Here is a 22,712-nt window from a genome sequence, read left to right on the forward strand (position 1 = left end):
CATGGTATCCTGGTGTGGGTGCTGTGAGGCAAGGCAAAGACCCTGAAACAGGCTCTGCATAGGGACTTGGTCACAGTTGGTTTGGTTTCTTTGAGTGCTGATGGGTCTTGCCCTCTGTAGGGCAGGTGACAACAGTGGCTTTGATGAAACAAAAGATCTGAGGCAGGGACACCCCAGGGAGGCACTGTGGGGGCCCATAGCTGGCAGAGTACTTTGTAACAGAAAATCAGCACATGCTCTGGCTTTATTTTGAAGCTATTGCCCAAGGGACCCTAGCATGTCCTTCCTGTGGTGGTGAACCTCACCCCTTCCCATCCAAGGTGATCCACACCAAACATGTCTCAGGTTGGTGAAAACAAAGAAACAAGTACAATTTTTTAAACAATCAGGCTTTTGGAACTTCTCGAATAAAATCACTAATGTGATCTTCCTTCTCAACACCCTTTGCCCATTGTGATTGGACTTTTGTTTTTCCAGAAGTATCTGTGGCGAGATCCAGTAGCATAGAAGAGAAAAGGTGTGGAGGTAAATTCTTCTTTTTAACTGATTTCTAATTGATTTCTGATGTTTTCCAGGAATTTCTGTTCTCATGTTTCATAAAATGTTTCTGCTGCTGGCCAAGGAAAAAAGACTGGGAAAACCCCAGATCTGAGCACCTTATACTTTGGTTTATAAGTGCGAGCAGCTGATAGTTGGCATCTGGATCAGTGGTTCCCAGGTGGGGTCTGTAGCCTAGGATCATCAGTGTCACCGAGGACTTGACATAAATGCAGATTTTCTGGTCCCACCTCAATCTACAAAATCAGAACCTCTCTGAGTGGAGCACAGTGCCCCGTGGTTTAATAAGCCATTCAGGTGATCCTGGTAGATGCTAGGCTTTATGGACCAGTGATCTTGATATTAGCTAAAGTTAGATTTCTCATGACCAAAATAGAAACCATGCAGTTTGTTCATTTGGGGCATAAGGTTAAACTTACATCTCTTGAGGTGTTTTTCAAACTTCCTGGAACCCAGAATGACAAAAATCACATTCTTTGGTTCAATTCCATGATACATTTGGGCTTTTGCATCTATGTCTACCATGTCTGGGTGGGAGAGCTGACTGACTGTCCATTGATCAAAGCCAGGCCCCTGTCCACCTTTGGTAATCAGAGTCAGTATCTACACTGGGACCTGATCTTCAGATATGCAGCTGGTTACCAATAAGTAGCCATAATCTGTTCCTCCAAGGGAGTGTCAGACAGCTCAGCATTAGGCTTTGGTCTTTGTTTTATTTAGATGGAATCTGGAGCTTCCTAAGTATATTCTAGAAAGGTGTTTACCATTATTAACCACATTAAGAATTCATTGTCTGTTAAATTCTATCTGTTTAGTCAGCCAGCTGAGAATCCATTAATTCAATGATCTGTGCCCAGCTCCCACTCAGTGCCAGCTCTGTGAGGGCTTTGAGCTTGCAGTGGGGCCTCAATAGCCTCAGCCCTTCTGGAACAAACGGTCATATCTTAAGAAATCCCAGTGCCTGATCAACCCAGTGTCTGCTGCCTGACCTAGGCCAGATCACTGAGTTCACACACTGTCAGTGGCTTGCTTAGGATCTAGCTACAAAATGAATATATGCCAGTTCACATAAAAATAATCATAGCCATTAGTATCCCTTAATGGTTCTAGATCAGTCACTATGTCTGGATCTGCCAAAGATTCTGCCAAAGAACCTTCACACAGTGTCATAGCCCACAGTCCTTTGTCTAAGATCCTTGGAGAGGGAGAAGGGTTTATAATTCAGCATTTTTCAGATTCTGGGTATTATAAGACACCCCTGCAGGGCCTAAGGCCTCACTCTGTCACCAGTTTCTTTGATGCTTCCATGAAATGTGAGCACAGTGAAGAAGCTAATGTTCCTCCTGGCAGTTCTGGTTGGTTTTTGCAACAAAATGGGTCAGGTTTTGCTGCCAGGTGAGTTAGGAAAAGTATCATTTTTCAGAGATTTTGGTCTGGGGAATTGTAGAAAAAAGATAGCAGCCATGCACTGTTCTCTGTATTTTATAAACAGGGGTGGTGAGTGTCAGAGAGATGGGTCATGGCAGAGTTCACACAGTCAGGCAGCCATAGAGCTGGGGTTTGGCCCCAGGCTGTGAGGTCAGAGTGTGAGCTTTAAGCCCACAGCATCATAGAAAAGGACCTGCAGTGAACAGCATGGTGTCCCCTGGGGAGCACTGTGTCTCAGAGGCTGGGGCCACAGCAGCCCTGCACAGAGGCACCCACGGACAACACTAACGGTCCAGGAACAGCTGCTGCCCTCAGCGGCAGTGTAGGTCAAGAGCAAAGCACAGTTTGTAGGGAGTGTCCGCATCCTAAGGGGGGCTATGATGGAACCTGAGGTCAACCGGCTGATGCCTCCAGCAAGCTGACTGGCTCTCTATGCCTCCCAGAGGTTCAAACACGGTTTCCCAACTGAACCTCTCTGGGTTAGCATATGGAAGTCCTTCAGGGACTGAACACATTCAGGGGTGCAACTATGTCTGGGCCAACTGTGTTAACTCGCTGTGCAACCCAAAATCAAGCTGTCAGATGCTATTGATAAAATCATAGATACTTTAGTTACTCCACAATATTCAGAACTGATGTTTTAGATCTTTAGGCGGCTGCCATTGACACATCAGATTGGGAAGGTAGGTCAAAGGGATCTGACTATATGGCTGATAGGTAAAAACAATTAACTAGTGAGAATATTTAGGGATATTTAGGGAGGCAACGTAGATATCCTTTTTCAGTTTGTTGAAAAATCAACGAAACTTAGTACAGAAAATCAGCTTGTGGAGTTGGTCTGTGCTCCAGCTTACTGACCAAAAACAACAGCAAAAAAAGAGCATATTCAAACTGAAAAGCCATGCTAAGCAAATTCAAAAGGGATTTTAATAGGCGCTATTTTCCCGTATGCCGAAGGCTGTAGGCTGTTGAACTGTTTCAGCTTAGAGAGCTGTTTTGAGTTGCAGGAGACGCAGAGACTGTGCGCTCCTCATAAAGACGTCAGCTGGCCCCGGCCCTCCCCACACCGGCAGGAATGACCCACTGGACTAACGGCAAAGTGTCTGCATGTGGAGAGCATCTTACAACTTCCAAGGGTTATAGTAAAATACATTATCAGTGCAGCACAAAGTACTTTTTATCAGTACGTGGCGTTGACCCTGGGCAGTCCAAACAGCTAAGTATGGAGAAATGACAATGCATGTGAAATCAGTGCTTGCTCTCCTGGCACCCAGTTTCAGTGCTGGGTGCACTTTCCCAGGTTGCTGGGGCTGCTCTTGGGCTTTACCCTGTGGCCCAGGCTGGGAACTGTCCAACTCTAGAGGCTGCGGACAGAATCAGAAAAGGCCTAAGATTCGTGAAGCCCTTTCACTTTGCTAGAGCACTGACCAAATAGTCAAGAAGTTGGGGAGGGGTTGATACGTATGGAATGTTCTAGCAGCATGCACCTGGGTTATCCAGGCCCTGGTGTGGAAGATACAGGATGCCTGCATTAGGAATCACATGTCCTAACTCTGGAAGTCAGTGCCCGCAGGAGCACAGTGGTTACAGCCTACAGTGACCACAGGAGCAGGCAGCCTCTTCACACCATGTCTGTCCACCTTGGAAAGTGGATCTGTCTCTCAGGGCCCCAGGGCCCCAGAGCAGCAAGGGGGACACAGGCAGAAGTGAGGCATAGGGATGGATGAAAGGCACCCCACCTCCGCTGTGGATCATGGGGGAGGTGAAGGTGGCTCGGAAAGTCCTCAGCAAAAAGCAATGGGGGTTAAGGTGCAGACACTCCAGGATCTGCAGGCAAAGGACGTACCTGCAGGTCTTCTCTCCCTGAGAGCCCTGGTGGCCTCACTCAGTGCCCCTGGGGACTCACTGTGCATCTGCGGTGGCATTTCCCAGTATTCTCTTCAGGTGCAGGGTGGCTAGATGGGAAGAGCATGGTTTACAGTGTGTGCAGTGGTGGTGCATGGAGAGGATACTCTGGGGAAGAGCCAGTCCTCAGAAAGCACCCTGTGCAGGGGGCACAGGCCAGCAGCCCCAGGCAAGTGGTTCACCACAGGGTACCAACACAGCATGGGAAAAATAAGGCCATGTTCTGCTTTACCTGATTTTCACTAAGTCCGGCATCATGAGCACTGCCCAAATGTCTGTATTCCCTGAAAATGTTTTACCAACACATGATAATTATATATTTTTGTGTGGTGGTTTCTCAGGCATTACCCAGATCTTGAATAAATTACCTTGATGTCTCTCAAGCCAATCCTATAGAGATATAAGTCCATATCTGCTCATTTTGTCAGCATTTTGTGTTCATAACTCAAAGATGCTACGAAATAGGAAAAAATACATAAGAGAGGGCCAATTAATGACTATTAAAAGATCATATTTTATTCCTTTGACACAGTTCCTTTATTTCTTTGGTATGAACCATTTTCTTTATAAGCTTTCCAAAATACAGTAATTTTGAGCAGTAGTTGGAGCAGTAAATACATTCTCATTTTGTTCATTCGACCAAGACATGCTGCAAGGAGTGTGGGGAACAATGTGCCCTGGAAACCCCATCGACAGTAGATTCTGCTGCATTGAAAACAAACAAGCAGATTGCACAGCCTCTAAAGAAAAAAGTGCTTCTGCTAGGGTATTAAGGTGCTTTCTGAGGGACCGATTGTAACTCATAAGAGCACCAACTTCAAATACACTGTGCTCACTGTGGAGAAGCGTCTTGGTGGCCCTGACATTTCGAAGGAAGTTCCTGGGAGTTCTTGGATTTTGGAGTGGGTACAGGGCTTTGCACTGTCTTTTTCTCTTATCATTGGAGTGCATGTGGCTCTTGGTCAGCATCCTCTTTCTCAGCAAGCGTAGCTCACTTATAATGCTCTCTCCCCAGAGTTCAACATGTTCCACATGATCGCTGTGGGGTTGAGCAGCTCCATCCTGGGCTGCCTTCTCACACTGCTCATCTATACCTACTGCCAGCGGTACCAGCAACAATCCCACGATGCCACCGTCATCCATCCCGTCGCTCCCGCCCCTCTCAACACCAGCATAACTAACCACATCAACAAACTGGACAAGTATGACTCGGTGGAGGCCATCAAGGTACGGGATCTGCAGCGACCCCTGCAGACAGGCGTGCAAAGAGCCAGGTGGTCACTGGGGGCTGTTGGTGGAACTCAGTGGTGGTGGTGCAAGTGACAGGGTGGGGGACAAGGTCAAGGGTTCCCTTACAATGAAATGCCTTTTTAGCTTTGCTTTGCCTGTGAAAAGATGGCATGTCATACTGGGAATTAGGTTAACTATGGTATGTGGAAACAGCAACAGATAGCATGCTGGAAAATACTGGGTTGTTGGCCAGTGCCCAGCTCTGCCCTCACTGTGCCTTCCACACCTGGGAAGAAGGTCTTGCCAAAGAAAAGAGCCCAGGCCAAGGACTGTACATGCCAGGCAGCGCTATGCAGACCAGGGTCCATTCACATAGGATGGCATCCCAAGAAAAATGTTTATGTTATTGTAAAGACTGTCCTCATAATTTTCAAACATAATGAAGGTTCTTCAGCTTGGTATGATATAGAAATGCTGTGCAACTGGTGTGGGGTGATTTTGTTAAATATTCCCAATGGGTGATTAATCCAGGGTTTGACCCAGGAATTTTCAATAAATGGTCTAAATTTAAGGAATTTAGACCTCCTCATTCTAAGGAAGTCTCTTCACTCTAAGGAAGAAGGGGTAGGGTGGGTATCAGCTTTGGATCTGACATACCTGGGCTCAGGAATCATGTACCAGCTGGGTAAATATATGCCGGTTATTCACACTCACAAAGCTTCCGTTTTTGAACCTCAGTTTCTTAGTTTTAAAATGGGACTAACAGTATGTGCTTCCCATATCATCGTTGTGAGATTTAAATGGGCTACTGACATATAGGAGGTAAGGATGCAGCTGGAAAGATATCAAGGGCTCTCATCTCCTTCACCCAACCTTTCCCATCACCCATAAGAATGAGGAAATCTCACGAGCAGGTTGCCTAAATTTTGGTATTCCTGTTCAGTTGGTGGTTAATGTTCCTAGAGAATATTTTGAAGCTCTATCTGCTATGATGGTTTCCTTTAAAATTTCATGTCCATCCCATGTGGGACTATGGGAAATCTTCAGCCCTTCAACGTCAGGTGGTTGGAAAGCCTTTGCTGTTTCCCCACCTGCCATGAGGCCCTCCTTCTCTACCGCTTGCACAGAGCCAGAGCCGGTCGACTTCTACCCAGGGACCCTGCTTACCCCGGATGCAGGATCCATCAGCACCTTAGCTAATTACACCCTGGAGCCAGGCAATGAAACCCAGGAAGTAATAACAGGCCCCTCACAACCTAAGAATTCAGCTCCTAGAATATGAGAAGAAACCTGAGCTCCTCTATGAGCCAGAACCTTCCAGACAAACAGGTTTCCAGGACCCAAGAATGGGGCTCCTCTACATGTGATTCCACCCTGTCAGCTTATCTGCGGTCACTGTTACTTCCAGCAACTGAAGAGAGGTTAGCTGAGCTTCTAGTCTCCTGTAAGATCTAGTAGCCACTTAAGACGATCAGACATTCTGCTGCTCTAGGAACAAAGGATGGCAGCCTTGTCCCTGAGTAATCCTTCTAGAACTTTCTTCAGATACCTTGCCCAGACCAGTCCTGGACAATTGGCTTCTTCATGCCATCCTAATCTCTGTTTTGGTCCTATCGGTATTTACTCTCGACCTGGGATATTTAGCACTTTTAAAGTGCAGGTGGCTTTAACAGCTGTTCATAGGAAAGGGCATCTGTGGCAGGAATGGGTGCAGCCATCTGTCTTGGGGCCCAAATCTGGTGTGTTGAGTTAAGAAGTTGCAGACTATGACTTTGTGAGTGAGGAGCACAAGGCTGCACATAGGGTGGCCTGGAGTTCCCTCTGCTTCCCAGCTCCCGCTTGGGAGAAGTGACACCCCCAGAGTCATTTTGATTGAAGGCAAAGTTACAGTGCACCCACACAAGGGAAGTAGAGTCACAGGCTTATTATTTGTGGATCCTAGCAATGGTAAAGGCGGGCACAGTAAGCCAGGGGGAGGGCAGTGCTGTGTCCCAGGCCGCAGGGAGCAGGAGACAGAGCAGGGGAGCAGCAACTCGTGCTTAGAGGGCAGTTGGGGCGGAGTCTGCTGCCTTCACACAGGTTCAGTGTGAGTGTTCATTTACAAAGGTGCCCTGGGAAAGCAAAGCAGGACCTTGTGGCAGGAACCCTAAGCTCGTGTCCTTAGGTAAGTGCCTAAGCTCTGGTGTGAGCAGGGTTGTCACTATGATGCCAGACACCACTCAGAATAGCTGTTTTCCCATTACAAAGTCACCTTCTAACAAGTGCAGAAAGTAAGAAATAAAGGCATTTTGAAATTTCATGCATTTACTTAAATAAGTTCTTTCAAAATCTCTCACCAGTGTGGCAATCCATTAGGTAATCAGAAAGCTGCCTAAATCTCTACTCAGTTATACATGATAACATTGAAACTGTTGATTTGAAATCACTGAAGTTTCAGATTTCCTGGAGGTTTTAATTAATCAAAATCTATTTATCAAAACCTGCCAGCCTCTTTCTAGTGATGAGGCAAGTCCTCAGAAAGTCAAAAAATGTGCAGGAGCAAGTGAGAAAACACATTTTAAAATAATGGAATCTTTGGAGAGAGCTCAAATTCAATACCATCATCTCCTAGTTATGTTTTCTTTCTGAAATATTGCTTACTGAGTATTCTTAATTTTTTTCTTTCCTTTTCTTTTTTGTAGGCATTTAACAAAAACAACTTGATCCTAGAGGAAAGAAACAAATATTTCAACCCGCATCTCACTGGGAAGACCTACTCTAATGCCTATTTCACAGATCTCAATAATTACGATGAGTACTAATAGCTCTTACAATTTTGGCTTCTTGTAATGCCCCAAGGCCTGTGCCCCATGACTGCCCATGTTTCCGAGACTTCAGAGGTGAAGTTTGGATACATTTCAAGTGCATTTCAAGCCACCAGTGTCCCATTGCTGCCAAAAGTAGACATTCTTAAAAGCAACAAAAATCTAAATATGATGTCATGAAAATCTGGTCTACAATACTTGCTCATTGTTGAGTGAGCCATGGTGTGCAGGTTTTGGTTATTGTGTTCAGTCCATTTTTCTAACAAGTCAGATGTTTTCTTGAGCTTTTTAATAAATGTACCACCTACCCAGGCAGGAGTCATTAGAAATGTGAATGTTTTCCTGCTCTTGAGCATAAATCTTCATGATGTTTTAATTCAAGAAAAGAGACTCTTCAAGAGCCTCCACAAGGAGTGCTTAGGTCCACAATATTTGATAAAATGAAGAATAGGAATGTGGCCCTGCAGCCATTCACCATGGATCTCCCATCTTCCCAATCTGGATACCGTGGAATTCTTGGAAGCAATTTGGGGTTTAGACTTGGAATGATTCTTGCTGGGGAAGCCCAGGGATTCAGCGTGTCTTGCGTCTGCAGCAGTAGTGGTATGAGGTGTGAGACACTCCAGCCACGGGCTTGATATACTAACTGTGTTCATCGCTGGTGGAGGTGAGCTTGAAGAGCAGAGGCACAGACACAGTGAAGGGAGAAGCATCCTGTGTGTTGTGGCACAGTTAGCCTTATTCTGACTCTTGGATTTCATGGCATTCCAGGTTACTCCTTACCATGTGGGTTGACCTGGAAGCCCCCTGTCTGGTCCATGATAACGCCCTGAAGAGCCAGTCTGTAAAATGACCACTTGTTTAGCACTCGGATAAACTCCACACTTCCTCTCTCCCGTCAGAGGAAAATCTTGAATATTCATGACACCAGTGAGGGAAAGCATTGAACATAATGGAATGTAATTGAAAACAACATTGTTGTTTTTTTTTTTTTTTACTTTTCCATTTTATGGAAAGGACTGAGAGAACAGACCTTTAATGGAAAGCAACTTTTAATTTTCTATCTCCTGATAGAACTAATATATGGCAGTCAGCCCCTCTGCAGAGCATTAGTGACGTGTAAGGCTGGTGTCTGCAGCCCGCTGCTGTACATACTGGTGCTTCTGAGCACCACGCTGTCGTGGCGCCTCCAGGTCAGGTGAGGAGATGTTTGGTCCTGGTGCCTTTTGTTTTTCCCTCAGTGCTGCCTCTCCATCCACCCCCTCCCACCTCTCACTCCAACAGCATTTTAAGATGTACCTTGAGTAAGCAGGGGGTCTGGAAGTAACATTTTAATGATCCCTGAGCATTGATCATTGTTAAGCATTTCAGAGTGTTATAATACTCTTCATATAGGTACTATTCATAAGAAGAAAAAGAAAGAAACAGGATAAATTACTCACAAACAACTGATACATAACATAAGGCAGTTGGTGGAAAAACTGCTGAAAGTAAGAACGAGATTGAAACCGTTCACCTGATGCCTTGGCATTGTGTTGGAGGCCTGGGTGAACATTAAGACATGTCCTTATTGACAAATGAACCTTCAGATCTGGGAAAATACATGGTACAGGCACTGAGGAAACACAGATTTATTAACATGTGTTTCTATCCTATCTAATTGAAAGAAACAATTTCAGAAAGTGGTGGGAAAAATCTTACTAATCAATGTTTGGTAATGAACATTGATGTCTTCAGAATATTCTCATATACCCTAATTTGCAGAAGCTACCTTACTAAAATTAAATTTTAAATGGCAGGTGGTCTCTGGGAGGCCTGATAGATTGCAAATGAATGGTTTTCCAGATTTTTCCAGTGGGGAGTTCCTCTTAGGTCCCCTGTGTTCCCTAAATGCTGTGAGGTTTTTCTGTCTGTACACACAGACTTTTAAGTCCATATTCAGGAGGTGAAGTTTAGCCAGATAGTTTCCTAATAATTCTTGGGTTGGATTTTTATTGAATGCTTTGACTTGTCTCATCACTTTGCTTGTAAGAAAAAATGTCCTCAATGTGTAGCAACTACTAGCTGTTTCTTGACTCCCTCTCCTCAATATTTTTCTAAGCTCAAAAGGTCATTTTATTTCCCCTAGAAAAGAGAATACTAATATTTCCAGAAAGCATCAGTGGACCTGATGGAAAATGCTTTCTTAATGCATCCTAGCTGGTCTTCCATCCATCTCATGCAGTGGCTGGGGACAGCGCCCTCCCTTCGCAACAGAATTTTCACATGGTTGATTACATGAGGGCTTTGAGATTGTCACTGCAAAGAAATCCCTCATTTTTGTTCCCTGGCCCTCTGTTCAAAGGAAAACTATTCTGACTTCTCTGTATCTCTCTTCTTTCTCTCTCTCTCTCCCTCTCATTTGACAGAATTTAAGTTGATTTTGAATAATTTTAACTATAGTCTCAATATTTTAACCAGCTGTGGAGTAACTTTTGTTTTCCTGTCCCTGGAGTGTCTGCCACTGAGTCTGTCCTTGGCCTCCTGCTGCATGCAGGCCCACCCGTGATGCTGTCGTAGGGCCGCCTGCCCAGGTGTCCTTCGTAAGCTGCCCTCCCTTTCGCTGCGGTGATGGCGGTTCTGTGTGGGGCGCAGTTTAAGTTTCTGAGTAGTAACTTCTTCATTCTCTTTTTTTGTTTTCCTTGCTTTCTTCCTTTTTTTGGGGGTACAAGCAGCACAAATAGAGACTAAATTTTTAAGCGGCACTCCTCTGAATCTAATGTCAAATGGCATTGATCACAATTTAGTTTCTAGGGTTATTTCTGGACCCTGTTGATGTTTGGCTGGTTTTCATGAGGAAACTGGCATTAGTCTCACATTTAAATGCTTACAAAGCGATTCCGGGTTGCTCAGGGTCCTTCCTCTAGACTAGACTGGTCACCCTCCGATGTCAGCCCTGCAGTCACCGGCACTTTACAGGAATGAGAGGAACTGAGGGTCCCGGCTACACAGCATGTGGCCCTCCCAGAGAGCTCTGGGGGGGTGGGGGGCTTTGGTGGAACCGAGGCTTTGTCACCCTGAGGGATGGGCCTGGTGTGCCCTGGGCTGCGGGATCAGACACTGCTTCTCGGAGACCCACAGCCACCAGCTGATTTTTCGCCGTCACCCAGCTCGCATTGGGTGCTTTCGGTGCCTCTGACCCTGAACACTGATGTGAGGATCCCAGTGCCCCGCTCCTCAGGGGCAGTTCCCTGAGCTGGTGCCTCAGATTCTGAGCAGGACTGGCTTTGGGGCTGGGATGGCCTTGCGTGGGGAGGGGTGGCAGGACTCCAGGGGAACCGTGGAGGGGCAGGAGGGCGACCCTGCATGGGGAAGCCTCTGTCCCCAGGGAGGGGCTGTCCCTGTGTCTGGGGTGAACCAGGGGTGTGCACCCACTGACTCACTGAGAAACGAAGAGAAAAGAAGCAGAGGAGGGGAAGGGTGGGAGAAGTAGTGACCCTGAGAACATGGGGACCTGGTGGCTCCGGAGCTGAGTGCTACCGGCAGTCCGGCAGTTGCATGATCCACACAGGCCTCAGATCCGTGCACACTCTCCCAGGATCAGCCGTCCAGAGTGCAGGCAAATGTGTCCTTATTTCCTATTAATCTGCAAACGGCTGACGTTCCAGGAACCAAAGTTTCAGTGCGCAGTGTATGCACTGGAAAAGGTGGAGGGGAGTGGGCCAGGTCACCTTTAGAGCTGCGGACAAGTCCCAACACAGGAGTGCATGTCCCCCAGGGACACAAAGATCAAAGGAAATCTTACTTTGAAAATATGTCAAGACTGCACCCAGCTAACCATTTTGTGTGAACACTTCTTAAGGCACCCTAAAGGCGCAGTTGACAGTGTTTGAATTCACAGATATCCTCACCCTTCTTTATCACATCCTCCCTGCATTCAGAATAAATCGTGAACATTTCCCAGCACCATCAAACCACCATCAGCGCTGACTGTGCCCCAAGGCCATCAACTTCCTTTAGTCCTGGGTGTCTTTCACACTCCAGGGGGCTTGTGTGTGGCATTTGTAAAGTATCTCCATTGCTTGTATCTGAATCCAGCATTTCTATCTCAAAAGATGGCCCCAAGGCACCTATGCAGAGGCACCGGCTACCAGGGGTCCATCAGATGAACTGAGTCTGTCCTAGAGAAGCCATGTCCATGTGGCCGGGCTGTGCCCGAGTCCCACAGGCCCCACAGCCAGTGGCTGTGAAGATGGGGAGTTAGAATGATAACTTTCAATCAACTCTCTGATAATTCCCTTTAAGGAGATGCAAGCTGGAGCTCACTATTCTCGTTGGCATGCCCAACACATTCACAGCTTCCAATGTCTGCACTATTTCGTGGTAATTTATGCTGACTAGGTGATTTATGTTGACATCGCCAAATTTGATTACTTGTGACTGTCTATTATCAGACACTAGAAAGCCATCTGAACCCTTGCTTCTCTAGCCAGTGTGAAATGGGAGGACACAGAGTAACATTCAGTTTGACCTGAGAAATGCCCAAAAAGGAATGCCAAGTACTGCACAGTGATTACCGTGTAAGATAAGTATTTGGAGATCAGGAACAATTATGGAATTTATTTCTGCTGTTCTCCTTGTTGAGGTCTTTAATAATAATGGATTTATAGATGCTTGGTACCTGTACAAACAGTGAACCCCAAGGCATTCATATTATCTGTTCTGATAACTTCATAAACACAGGAAAATATGTTAATTATTGCTGCTTTTCTCTTTTGGAAATTGAAAAGTAATGAACAAGACATAACTTTGGACTGCTGGCAGTATTTCCAAAATGATGCTAACATACTAACTGTTTTAATGGATTTCTGCATTATATACATAATTTTTGGAGCAGATCAAAGTTGTTTTCAGTGGTCATATGTCGCATCAAAAAAAATTTAACGCATGTTAAGATGCACCCAGAACAGAGACCTGTTGTCTCTTGAAAATATAGTTTATACTGCAAAGAGAGCATTGTCAAAACCAAATTCAGATCCTGACACAAAGTGTACAGTTCTTAGTGAAAGCTGTCTTGTATAGTATTTGCAAAAGATCATATTAGTTTTTCCATAGAATGAATAACCTTACTACTCATAACCAGAGTTACTATCAATTTGCATTCCAGCAAGCATCTTTTTCTATGTTGACATGATGACAGTAACTAGTCAAGGACATTTTAAAACCTGAAAGGAAAAACAAAAGAGGAAAACCCTCTATGTCATTTCTTAAACTAACATGTTGAACAGGAAAATAACTCATTCTATCTTTCCATATTTAGTCAGAAATCTGAGGCCAGTAGTTTGAACATGATCCTATTCTTTTTCAGTTTTTTGGCAACTTAATGCCAAATGGTCCAAATATTAGATGAATGGCAATTCAACATCATTCAAATGTTAGATAAATACAAGCTAGGAGCAAAATGCAGATTCTGGAAAAGCCAAACCATCCTTCCATCATGTCGCCAAGGGCAGCATTGTTAGCCGCCGCCTGCCCATGCAGCTAGTTTAGTTTCCTATAAGAAGTTGCCAGTGCCTTGTTTAACATGGTGATTTATCATTTCACCGGGATAGTATTGGTTCCAATTCAAAGCAGAGGACTGATTGGCTGTACTTTGAAGAACACATTCTCATATGCCTCTTTGAACTCAGGAATAGAGACCAAGAAGCATGTCACAGATGTGACTTTTACCCGCCCTGGGCTGGGTGTGTGTCATAGGTAGATGCAGTGGTGTGTCCAGAGTTTAGGTTAACCCAGCCTCAGCCTTCCAGAGAGTGACATTAATTTTGCATCTTCCAAAAAATATCTTAGTGTTTGTTTTGTGGTAGGAACATCCATGTGGTGCCTATAAAAGTAGAGGTTTCTGGTAGTGTCCCTCTTCAGCCAAGTCCATAGATGGAAAAATCAGGCTGGGGACACTGGCACAGATATGGTGGCTGGAATGAGGACCACCTAAAATAATGCCTGCTTTTATTTTTTTTTCAGTCAGTGTCAAAATTCCTCATAAGTTAACAAGGTTGTCACTCTTAATTTTGGTTAAGAAAGTTAAGGGTGATGTGTCTACTAAAGCTGACCACTTTTCCCTTGTACCACGACTTGGCCAAAATCAAACTTCAGCTTTTGCTCTTTGAAAGAAAGCACAGTGTGAACCTTCGACCCAGGCACCTACATTTACCACCCAAACTCTATGTCATCTGCAAAGAAAATGCACAGACTTGGTCCCGTGTAGGATTCCTCAAAACTGTGTAACAAAACTAGTGTGTTACAATATGTGACATGACTTGGGAAGGTGTTATGAAATGTTTAATGCCTCATTCTGTGTTAATATTGCCACTTCTGTTCTGTGATACAAAATAATCTTATTTGGGCTTTCTTTTTTTTTTTCATTGAGACTTCTCCAAAGCCAACTTTAGCCCTTAGTAAACTTGCAAAAAGTTACCTTAAAATTAATTTTTAAAAGACAAAATATATATTAATCAAAATGGAGCTTTTAAAGAATGAGATGGCATTGCCTCTCCCTTCGTTTGAAAGAGAAAATGGAGTTTTGGTGGCCCTGTTGGGCTGTTTGTGGATTGACAAATCTTTCTTCGCTGGGCCGTTGGGTGCCTGCACTTTTTTTTCAATCCTTACATTCAGTTCTCTAGGTTTCATTCAAAGCCTTGTTAGAAAGGTGCAATACATATTTCCAGGGTCTCACTCTTACCTTTTCTTCTCACTGATTCATCAGTCTTTAATGCTCACTTGACAACTGTCCAGGTTTATATCAGAAGGTTGTTTAAAGACACCCACCAGGTACACTGCTTCCAAACATCGGTTTAAGACACCAACTGTGGCAGCCTCGGCAGGGAGCTCACTGCCTGCCACACTGGATTGCATGTGGAAGTGAGAGAAAGGGCAGGAGGGGAGTTACGCAGCAGATCAGTGGAACCCAAACCTGGTCCAGCCCCCAACCCTGAATAAAATAAACATGTAAGATAAAATTTCACAGAAGTGAAAATGTCGTCTTACTCCCTGCTCTTGGCAAATCACCGACGTCTCTCCCACACCTAGGCATTGTTTCTAAACAGTGAATTCATGGAGTGACCCTGAGCACGCTCACGGTGCGGAGATTTCCCTTTCATAGCCACCGCTCTTCACCATCTCTCTCTACCAACAATTTGGGGAACAAAATAAGAGAACCCTAACTATGTACAGTATAAATTGTATTATATTTTTTGTACTTACGTTTTATGTAAATAGTTTGTCTCATCCAATTGTATGTGAGCATTGAAATAAATCCTACCATTTAGGAAACAGTGGAGTGGCATGTTTCTTGGCGTAGCTCCAGTCCCGTGTGTCCAGATGTGCCCCTTGAAGGAAAGCATCCCATCAGAGTGAGACTGTGGATGGCCCCCTGTGTACACCCCTCCCAGGCTCCTGCTTATTTAGGACCTAAGACCCCTTGAGTGGTGGCCCAGACAGGACTAGCTAGCTTCATGATCGTTCTGTGACATAGCAAAGAACTTACAGAAATAATTCTATGGGCAAAAGGAAATGTGTGACAAGGAAAGCCAATTGGTTTTTAATTTACAAGGCATCGCTATCAGGTACGATTGATGATTTATTTATTAAGTTATAATATACTCTTCTCTCCAGCATACCATATTCCATTCTTCCTTGCATAAACCAAAGTTTTTTCTGGAATGTACTGCTGACTATCAGCATGAATGCAGCTAGAAGATACCTAACCCAGGAAAACCTGTCTATTGAACAAGAATTTTATTTCAGTATTAATGATCCCATTATTTCCCTCATGCACATATACATATACACACATGTGTATGTGTATATATATATATATAAATACATATATAAAAATGTACATAATTTCATATATATATAATTTTCCATTGACTAAAAGCTAAAATAATCCCATTTAATATGGCCAAAAATTATGTACTGAAGGATGTTAATAATGATTAAACCATTTTTTAACCCCATGTATTTAAATATTAATTTTTAAAATCTGTTTTTGCCTACATGAGCTAGGCTAACTACACAAGACTTCTCTCCTCTTGGAAGATTGAATGTCCTTTGGTGCTAAAAGGGTCCCAGAAGAATCATTTCCTACAGCTTTTTGGGAAGGTCTGTTTTCTCCACATTGAGCAGGCTGACAATCCAGGCAGCACATTTGTATTATCTGGGGAGTTTTTACAAAGTATCACACCCACCCCACTATAGACCAATTCGATTTGTAGTCTGAGTATCCATATTTTATGAAATATAATTTAAAGCATTCCATTAAGAACCTGCATTGGCTGTTAATTTAGATAATGAACAGCATAAATACTGTATCAATGTTCTTGTGGGGTTTTTTTCAGAATTTTTGTGTTTATATGATACATTCTAATGTTCAGGATTCTCAAATAATCCTCATATATCCAACTCTTTAAAATCTACTTCCTTTGTTATTAAAAAAGTAAAATTGAAATACAGTTTAAAATACCTTTTGGATTTGTTTGAGATATGTCATGTAAATTTCCTCGAGCTCAGCTTGTGAAGGATAGCGGAAGCAATTGGGTGTCTTAACTGCCCAACTGTTGCTATTTAATGTAAGAAGAAATTGTCCCTAAAATAATATCTGAAATGCTATTATTTTTCTGGAATTATATTTGGTTTATTTATTAGAAATAGGTACAATTTTGTTTGTAAGTCAAATACACAATGATGTCTGCAGTAGCTTTTCTTTCATTAATCTGCTTGGCATAAGTCTTCCTCAGAAGCATCCGAAGCTCTCAGCTGCCTCAGCAATCACAGAACCAGAACTGAAGGCAACAAGACCCCATTTGGTAAGCACTGGTTTTCTGGGTGGTGCAGAGCCCTTGAGACCAGCTACCAAAAGCAAAACAGAGGAAATAAAATCCAAAGGTAACCCTTTGTAAAATTACTCCTCATAGAATACACAGAAATCATAAGAGTTCATCTCTAGTTTGAAAAGTCACTCTGAATATTTTGGAAATGAGTCTTACCACAGAACACAGAGAAAACTGCTGCATTATGATTTTTCAACCTTAAGGTCTGGGGGCATGGTGACACAAGTGTCTGTGCGGGCCTCAGCTGAGGGGACACTTATTCTCCAGGAGGATGGTTCCAGGAGCCATCCATCCTTAGGCCGTCAGGAGGAGTGTGAACATGGCGCTCTGTGCCGGCACAGATCTCCTCTCTTCAAGTTCCTCTACCTCAGAACTGCCCAGTTATTTCCTCTTTCCTGTGGGGAGGTGTGTGAACAAATCTCTTTGGTCACACACCTCCTGCTGGCCGGACCTCACCCTCAATGAGAAAAGATTGGTTGGTGGTGGCAGTGTGTCACTGGGAAGATAAATGGGCAGCCATGAGCAACAGCCTCTCTGGATTCAAGGCAACACCAGCCCACAGGCCCACCTTCACCGGCACCCAAGGCACGTGCTCCTCCTGACGCAGTGGAGTTCTGGAAAATAGCCAGGCCCTGGGCGAGTCAGAAAAAGCTTGGGGCCAGTTCATGTGGGCAGCCGGCAGAACAGATGAAGTGAAAACAAACCAGCTAGACTCTAGGAAAATGACTGATGGTGAAACAATGTGGTTTGTCATTGGTTCAAACTGACCAGATTCGGGATGGGGAACAAAGGCAACCTACAGTTCACCCCAACCCCAAATTGTTTCCTTATTTTAACATCCTGCAAGTCACCCCTTGGCACCATGACAGTCCCCGGGATGACCACATTAGGGCAAAAAAGAGGGCATGGCCCATTCTCCCTCTGAAATCCCTTCACTGTTCTGAAAAATACATGCACCCATCCTGACAAATATCCCACCTCCTGCCTAAACTCTAGCTATGAGACCCCAACTGGAACCTCACTGTGCTGCTCACCTCTGGAGTGCCCCACTCCCTCTTTGAGTATGTACTTTGATGCTATTAAACTACCCTTTGCTTGTACCTGCTCAAGCTGCTCGTGAATTCTTTTTGACTCAGAGTCAAGAACCCTCTCTGGGGTTGAGGTCTCACCTAGAGTTCAGGTAGACCTCCCTGGATTGGACTTCCTGACAACACTCCCAGTATTTTTGCCCCGTTTTCTCTGTCTCTTGTCTACCTAGTTTCAAGATTCTGAGTTTTGTGACAGTGGCATTTCTGAGTGTGAAGTTGACTTGGGAGGCAGTAGTTAAGTCTCCTACTTTCACAAGAAGGAAAGGATTCCCTGAGGACCATGAGCAAGAGTGGGAAGGGGTGGGTTCAGACCCAGATGGGTGGCTCCCCTCCAAGGGTGCTTTTCTCTTCAGGCTCTGTCTCTGTAGAGCCCCTTTACCTGGAAAAAATGAAGAGAACTTCTAACTTCTGCCTGAGAGTCTCAGTCATCATTTTTAATATCTATGAAGTCTTTAGAAAATGTTTCGTGATAATACATTTATCCAACTTTGGCTGCTTACAGACTTGTCCTGATTCTGCATGTAGGAGGTCTTCCCATTATTATTCTAGAACACAGAGAAAATCTAAAGGTCAGCAAGGCAGAACAAGACATTCACACACAGTTAGGAATCCTACAATATTCCGCCACTGTGCCAAGAGTGGGATAAAATGACAGATGGGCTGTTACATGTCAAGATCTCTTCCGTCAAATGCCATGAGTCTTCTGTGGAGACAGAAGTTTAAGGAAGTAAAGGCATGAGATTGGCGACACAGCAAATGCACAATTCCAAAGAGATCATTATTTACTTTGTATTGAAGATCATCTTCTGGCTCCAAATTTAGTATCAAGGTAGAAAATCAAGTAGGGAAAATGCACACGTTTTCCTTCTAACCTCCCATCCAGCATCTTAGGTCTCATCTTAAGCCTTCCCCCAAGGTAAAGCCAATCTGTTTCCAGTTATCCTCTGTTCTGAGATCAGAATATGTTATGGGGTCCAGTCCTTGTGGGCCTGTCTCAGAAGAAAAAAGAGGGCATCCCCATTGGATGTTGTCCTTTCATAAAGTTTGGCAGTTGGAATTCAACAACACAGTTGACACATGTTCCATCTACTCTAAGTTTAGATCATTGAGACCTAGTGTTTTGAACTAGTTAATTCCGTGAACAGGGAAAATGCTCAGTCTGCTTGAAGCAAAGACAAACAGCCCATTTTTAGCAATGGCATCCAGACAGGGAACAGGCCCAGTAAAACAACACTACTGAGCTCAGTCACTAACACCATTTTTATAAAGTTCATACAACTAGGGAGTCATTTTCCTCTTTCTATAAATGTATCATTGCCGGTAGTTAAAATGAATTAAACCATAATCTTTTGGAAAAGTTCATTAAATCAGGCATTTAACAAAGATTGAAAAATTATAGTAAATTACAGTTATTTTACTAGAACATCTGATATAAAGTAGGTGAGAAAATTGGGAAAAGTGCCTGCAAAGATCTTAACTGATTCCCTTACAGAGACCTGGAACCCTGATAGCAGGGAGCTGGGACTGGGCTGCATTCCCACAGCAACTCTGTCCCATTCACTTTTCTCTGCCTCAGTTTCTCATCTATAATGGGGATAATAAAAGCATCTTTAATATAAGGTTATTTTGATGATTCATTGAATTAATAAGAGGAAAACATGTAACAAAAGGCCTGGCCACCTATGAAATGTTCAACAAATATGCCATTGTGAGTATCACTTTTATTATAAATGGCAGACTAAATAATAATTAGGGATGATATTTTACTAAACACTCTTTGTGGCATCTGACATGCTGTACAATTAAACAAAATCTCAATCTATTTGAAGCAGGAAAATGTACTCTCAAACCAAGTGAATATCAGAACAGATACATGTACATAATGGGGAAATAGGCTGGTCAGAGGCATATTCTGGAGACTGTTTCAGGGTTCCACAAACATACACAGGTTATGATGATTCTTTATAGAAGGGCATGTGAAATGTTTAGAGTCTCAATTGTTCTGTGGAACAACAGAATAAAATATTCCTACAGCCATTAGGAAGGGAGGCTTTCCATAGATCACAGGTAATATTCTCCTTATTAGTATGTATTATTTAAATGAAGTATGTGGGGTACTTCAATGTGTTCAAGAATTATGGGAAAGATAGGATTTCTGTGGTCAGTAGTCAAGGTTGCTAAATGTCTTGGGCTATCTGCCCTTGAGATAATCAGAAGAAGGCAAGAAAGATTTAAAAGGTGATTTTTGCATGTTTTTGTTGTTTCTACTTATCTATTGTCAAGAGTGATGATGGACAGCTCAAGGGATAAAAGGAACTGAAATCCAACCTCTGAACTCCCCTTCAGACAAGGGGGGTTAAGATCACCTTCATACCACCTAAGCTACTGAAGGATGTGAGAGGGGAACAGCCAATGAAAACATGAGGTGATCAACGTACACATATTCTCATAATCTCATGGGATATTTTACTTTTATTTTTCACTGCTTTATATTTTGAAAAGTTTTCCAGAACTTGGGACTGGGAAAGTTTGTAAACTATACCAAAGTTCAGACATCATGGGCCCTGCGATTTCCTAGAAGTGTCATCCTGGAATAAAGGGGGCCATGGGCCAGAGACAATGAATGGAAGATAAAGTCAGCTGGAACCCTTGGAAAGGCGCAAGTTTCATGCAGTCAGACTCTAGAACCATTTGATAGGATTTTACTTGCACAGAGTAACATAAATACAAAGTAGCTTTTGCTACATTGTGCTGTTTGAGAGCACTAGGAAAGGAAAATTCCATAGAAAACAAGAATATAACCATGCATTTGTAGCTGTTTGATTCAGACCATGGGGAAAAGTCTAGACACGTGTGGGCAACCAAGATTGGAGTTCGCCACACAGATGAACCTCCCCCAGAGGGCAGATCCGGGCCCAGGCGCAGGCCGATGTCCTGGGCCAGAGCAGCACGAGCTTGGGCAGCAGAGCCCATTGCTGATCCGGCTGCAGCATCCAACAGCAGGGCCTCCGGTAATGACCAGAAGCTGGGAGATGAGATTTCCACAGAAGAGTGAGAGTTTCCATCCTGCTGGGTGTGGGGCAGAGTGCAGGACTATAGGTAAAGCCCCAACGTTGTGCCTACAGAGGGGCCTGGCGATTGCTCCAGCAGGAACCTGTAACAGGGACAACACTTCGGAAGTAACTTAGTCTGCATTTCTCCCTGTCAGCATGTTCTGCTTTTTGTTTCCTTGTACCTTTCCCTTCTGAAAGGCTGGCTCTTGAGTCGTGCTGCTCCAGCTGAAGTCTGTGGAGGCAGCAAGAGGCCAGAGGAGCTGGGTCTTCCTTGGGGCCTTGTGACCAGGGTCACCAAGTCCCCCAGCTCTCTACTAATGTGCAAAGGACTGGAGGCCCAGGGGCACTGGGCCTGCCACAGTGAGAAAGGAGGTGACCCCCGAGCTGGAGACAAAATGAGCCCGGGCAGAGACTCCACTCCGAGAGTCCTGGCAGTCAGGAGGGCCGAGGTGTGACTGGGTGAGCAGGTGGGGGTGAGGGAGATGGGAGCTGGAGGAATTCATGTGAATCTCTGCAAGAACAGAGGCGGCAGCCCAGAGAAACCTGTGGCTCCTCTTTGTAACCACTAGCATGTGTTTATATGCTTTATAAGGGTTTAAGGAGAAGGTAGCTGTCTTGGGGAGGGTCGGCCGTGGGTTGGGGGTGGGTGGGGATGTCAGCGGGAAAGGGCTGAGGAGCAGGGGACTCGGATGCAGTGATGGGTCTTCCCTGCCTCCAGCCCCCATTCCTAGAACTGAGAACCCTGGAGGGCTGAGGCCACCAGCCTGATGTTGAACAAGCTCTTTTCCATGAAAGAGCTGTGAGTCTCAGGGGAAATTAAATACAGTTTTGCTATCACAGTGAGGAGTGACATGAGTTGGAGAGAAGCTGCCTCTACTTCTGGATGGAGCCCCGAGCTCTGTCCCCTGACACCTGGGGGCTTGGGATCAAGGCGCAGCATGCTGGGTGAGACCCCTGCCTTTTTCACAGGAGCACCTTGAGTGGTACAGCTGCAAGCAGAAGCAGGGGCAGAAGGTGCTGAATTGAGAGCAGGGGGTGTACCCAGGTGAGAGCAGGGGACCCTGTCCTGTGGCGTTGGCTGTGAGTCAGGGTCTGTCCCACCTGAGGGTTTCAGCCCCGGGCAGGTTCACTATGGATTCGGTGAGACTGGGAAATGACAACAGAACATTCTTAGGGTAAAAAGGCTTATACCAGGCTTTATTCCCACAGCAGTAGGCCGAATCATGTCTGCGTCCGGCAGTCTGCAGCTCTGTACCTCCCGTCCGTCTCTGCCTCCACCCGGAGCACCGGGCAGAGCTCTTTATACAGTGACTCAGGCAATACCAGCTCCTTGCCCACAGGTGTGGGAGTGTCAGCCCAGCAGCAGGCCAGCTACATCCTCAAGGAGTTCAGGAACCCCCGTTTTCCCCACAGGGTCCCCCCCACGGACACAGCCCAGGGCTCCTGATGTCCTGGCGGTGGGTGGCAACAGGGCTGGAGCCCCTGAGGAGCAGGCGGGCTGAGGCGGGGGGCCTGCAGGTGTCCCCCAGCTGCAGGAGCACACCGGCCCCCACCCTCTCTGCGTGCCCCTCCCTGGAAGTGAACGGCCCCAGAGAACCTTCCCCGTGACCTGACGTGAGGATGAGCACGCGGGCGGAAGCTCCGATTAGGGAGCCCCGCCTCCCCGGGCGTGGTCTGCGGGGTGTGGGGCACGGGGGTCCCGAGCGCAGCAAGGCCGACACGAGGGAGCAGGGAGGGCGCTGCGGCCCCTTTATGAGCGCCAGGACCGCGTGGGGT

At 45.1% G+C, this 22,712-nt stretch overlaps 1 protein-coding gene across 1 annotated transcript in view; it reads left to right on the forward strand.

Annotated features, from left to right (window-relative positions):
* SEMA5A (semaphorin 5A) overlaps nt 1-15,238 on the forward strand; it is a 462,739-nt gene extending 447,501 nt beyond the window's left edge. Inside the window, exons 20-22 of the mRNA XM_036896667.2 lie at nt 478-525; nt 4,907-5,118; nt 7,803-15,238. Of these exons, the coding sequence (XP_036752562.2) occupies nt 478-525; nt 4,907-5,118; nt 7,803-7,922 (380 nt within the window). The 3' untranslated portion in view covers nt 7,923-15,238. The remainder of the gene's footprint in view (nt 1-477; nt 526-4,906; nt 5,119-7,802) is intronic.
* Nucleotides 15,239-22,712: the final 7,474 nt, after the last annotated feature.

The sequence above is a fragment of the Manis pentadactyla genome, chromosome 2, assembly GCF_030020395.1.
Source record: "Manis pentadactyla isolate mManPen7 chromosome 2, mManPen7.hap1, whole genome shotgun sequence".
Lineage (NCBI taxonomy): Eukaryota > Metazoa > Chordata > Mammalia > Pholidota > Manidae > Manis > Manis pentadactyla.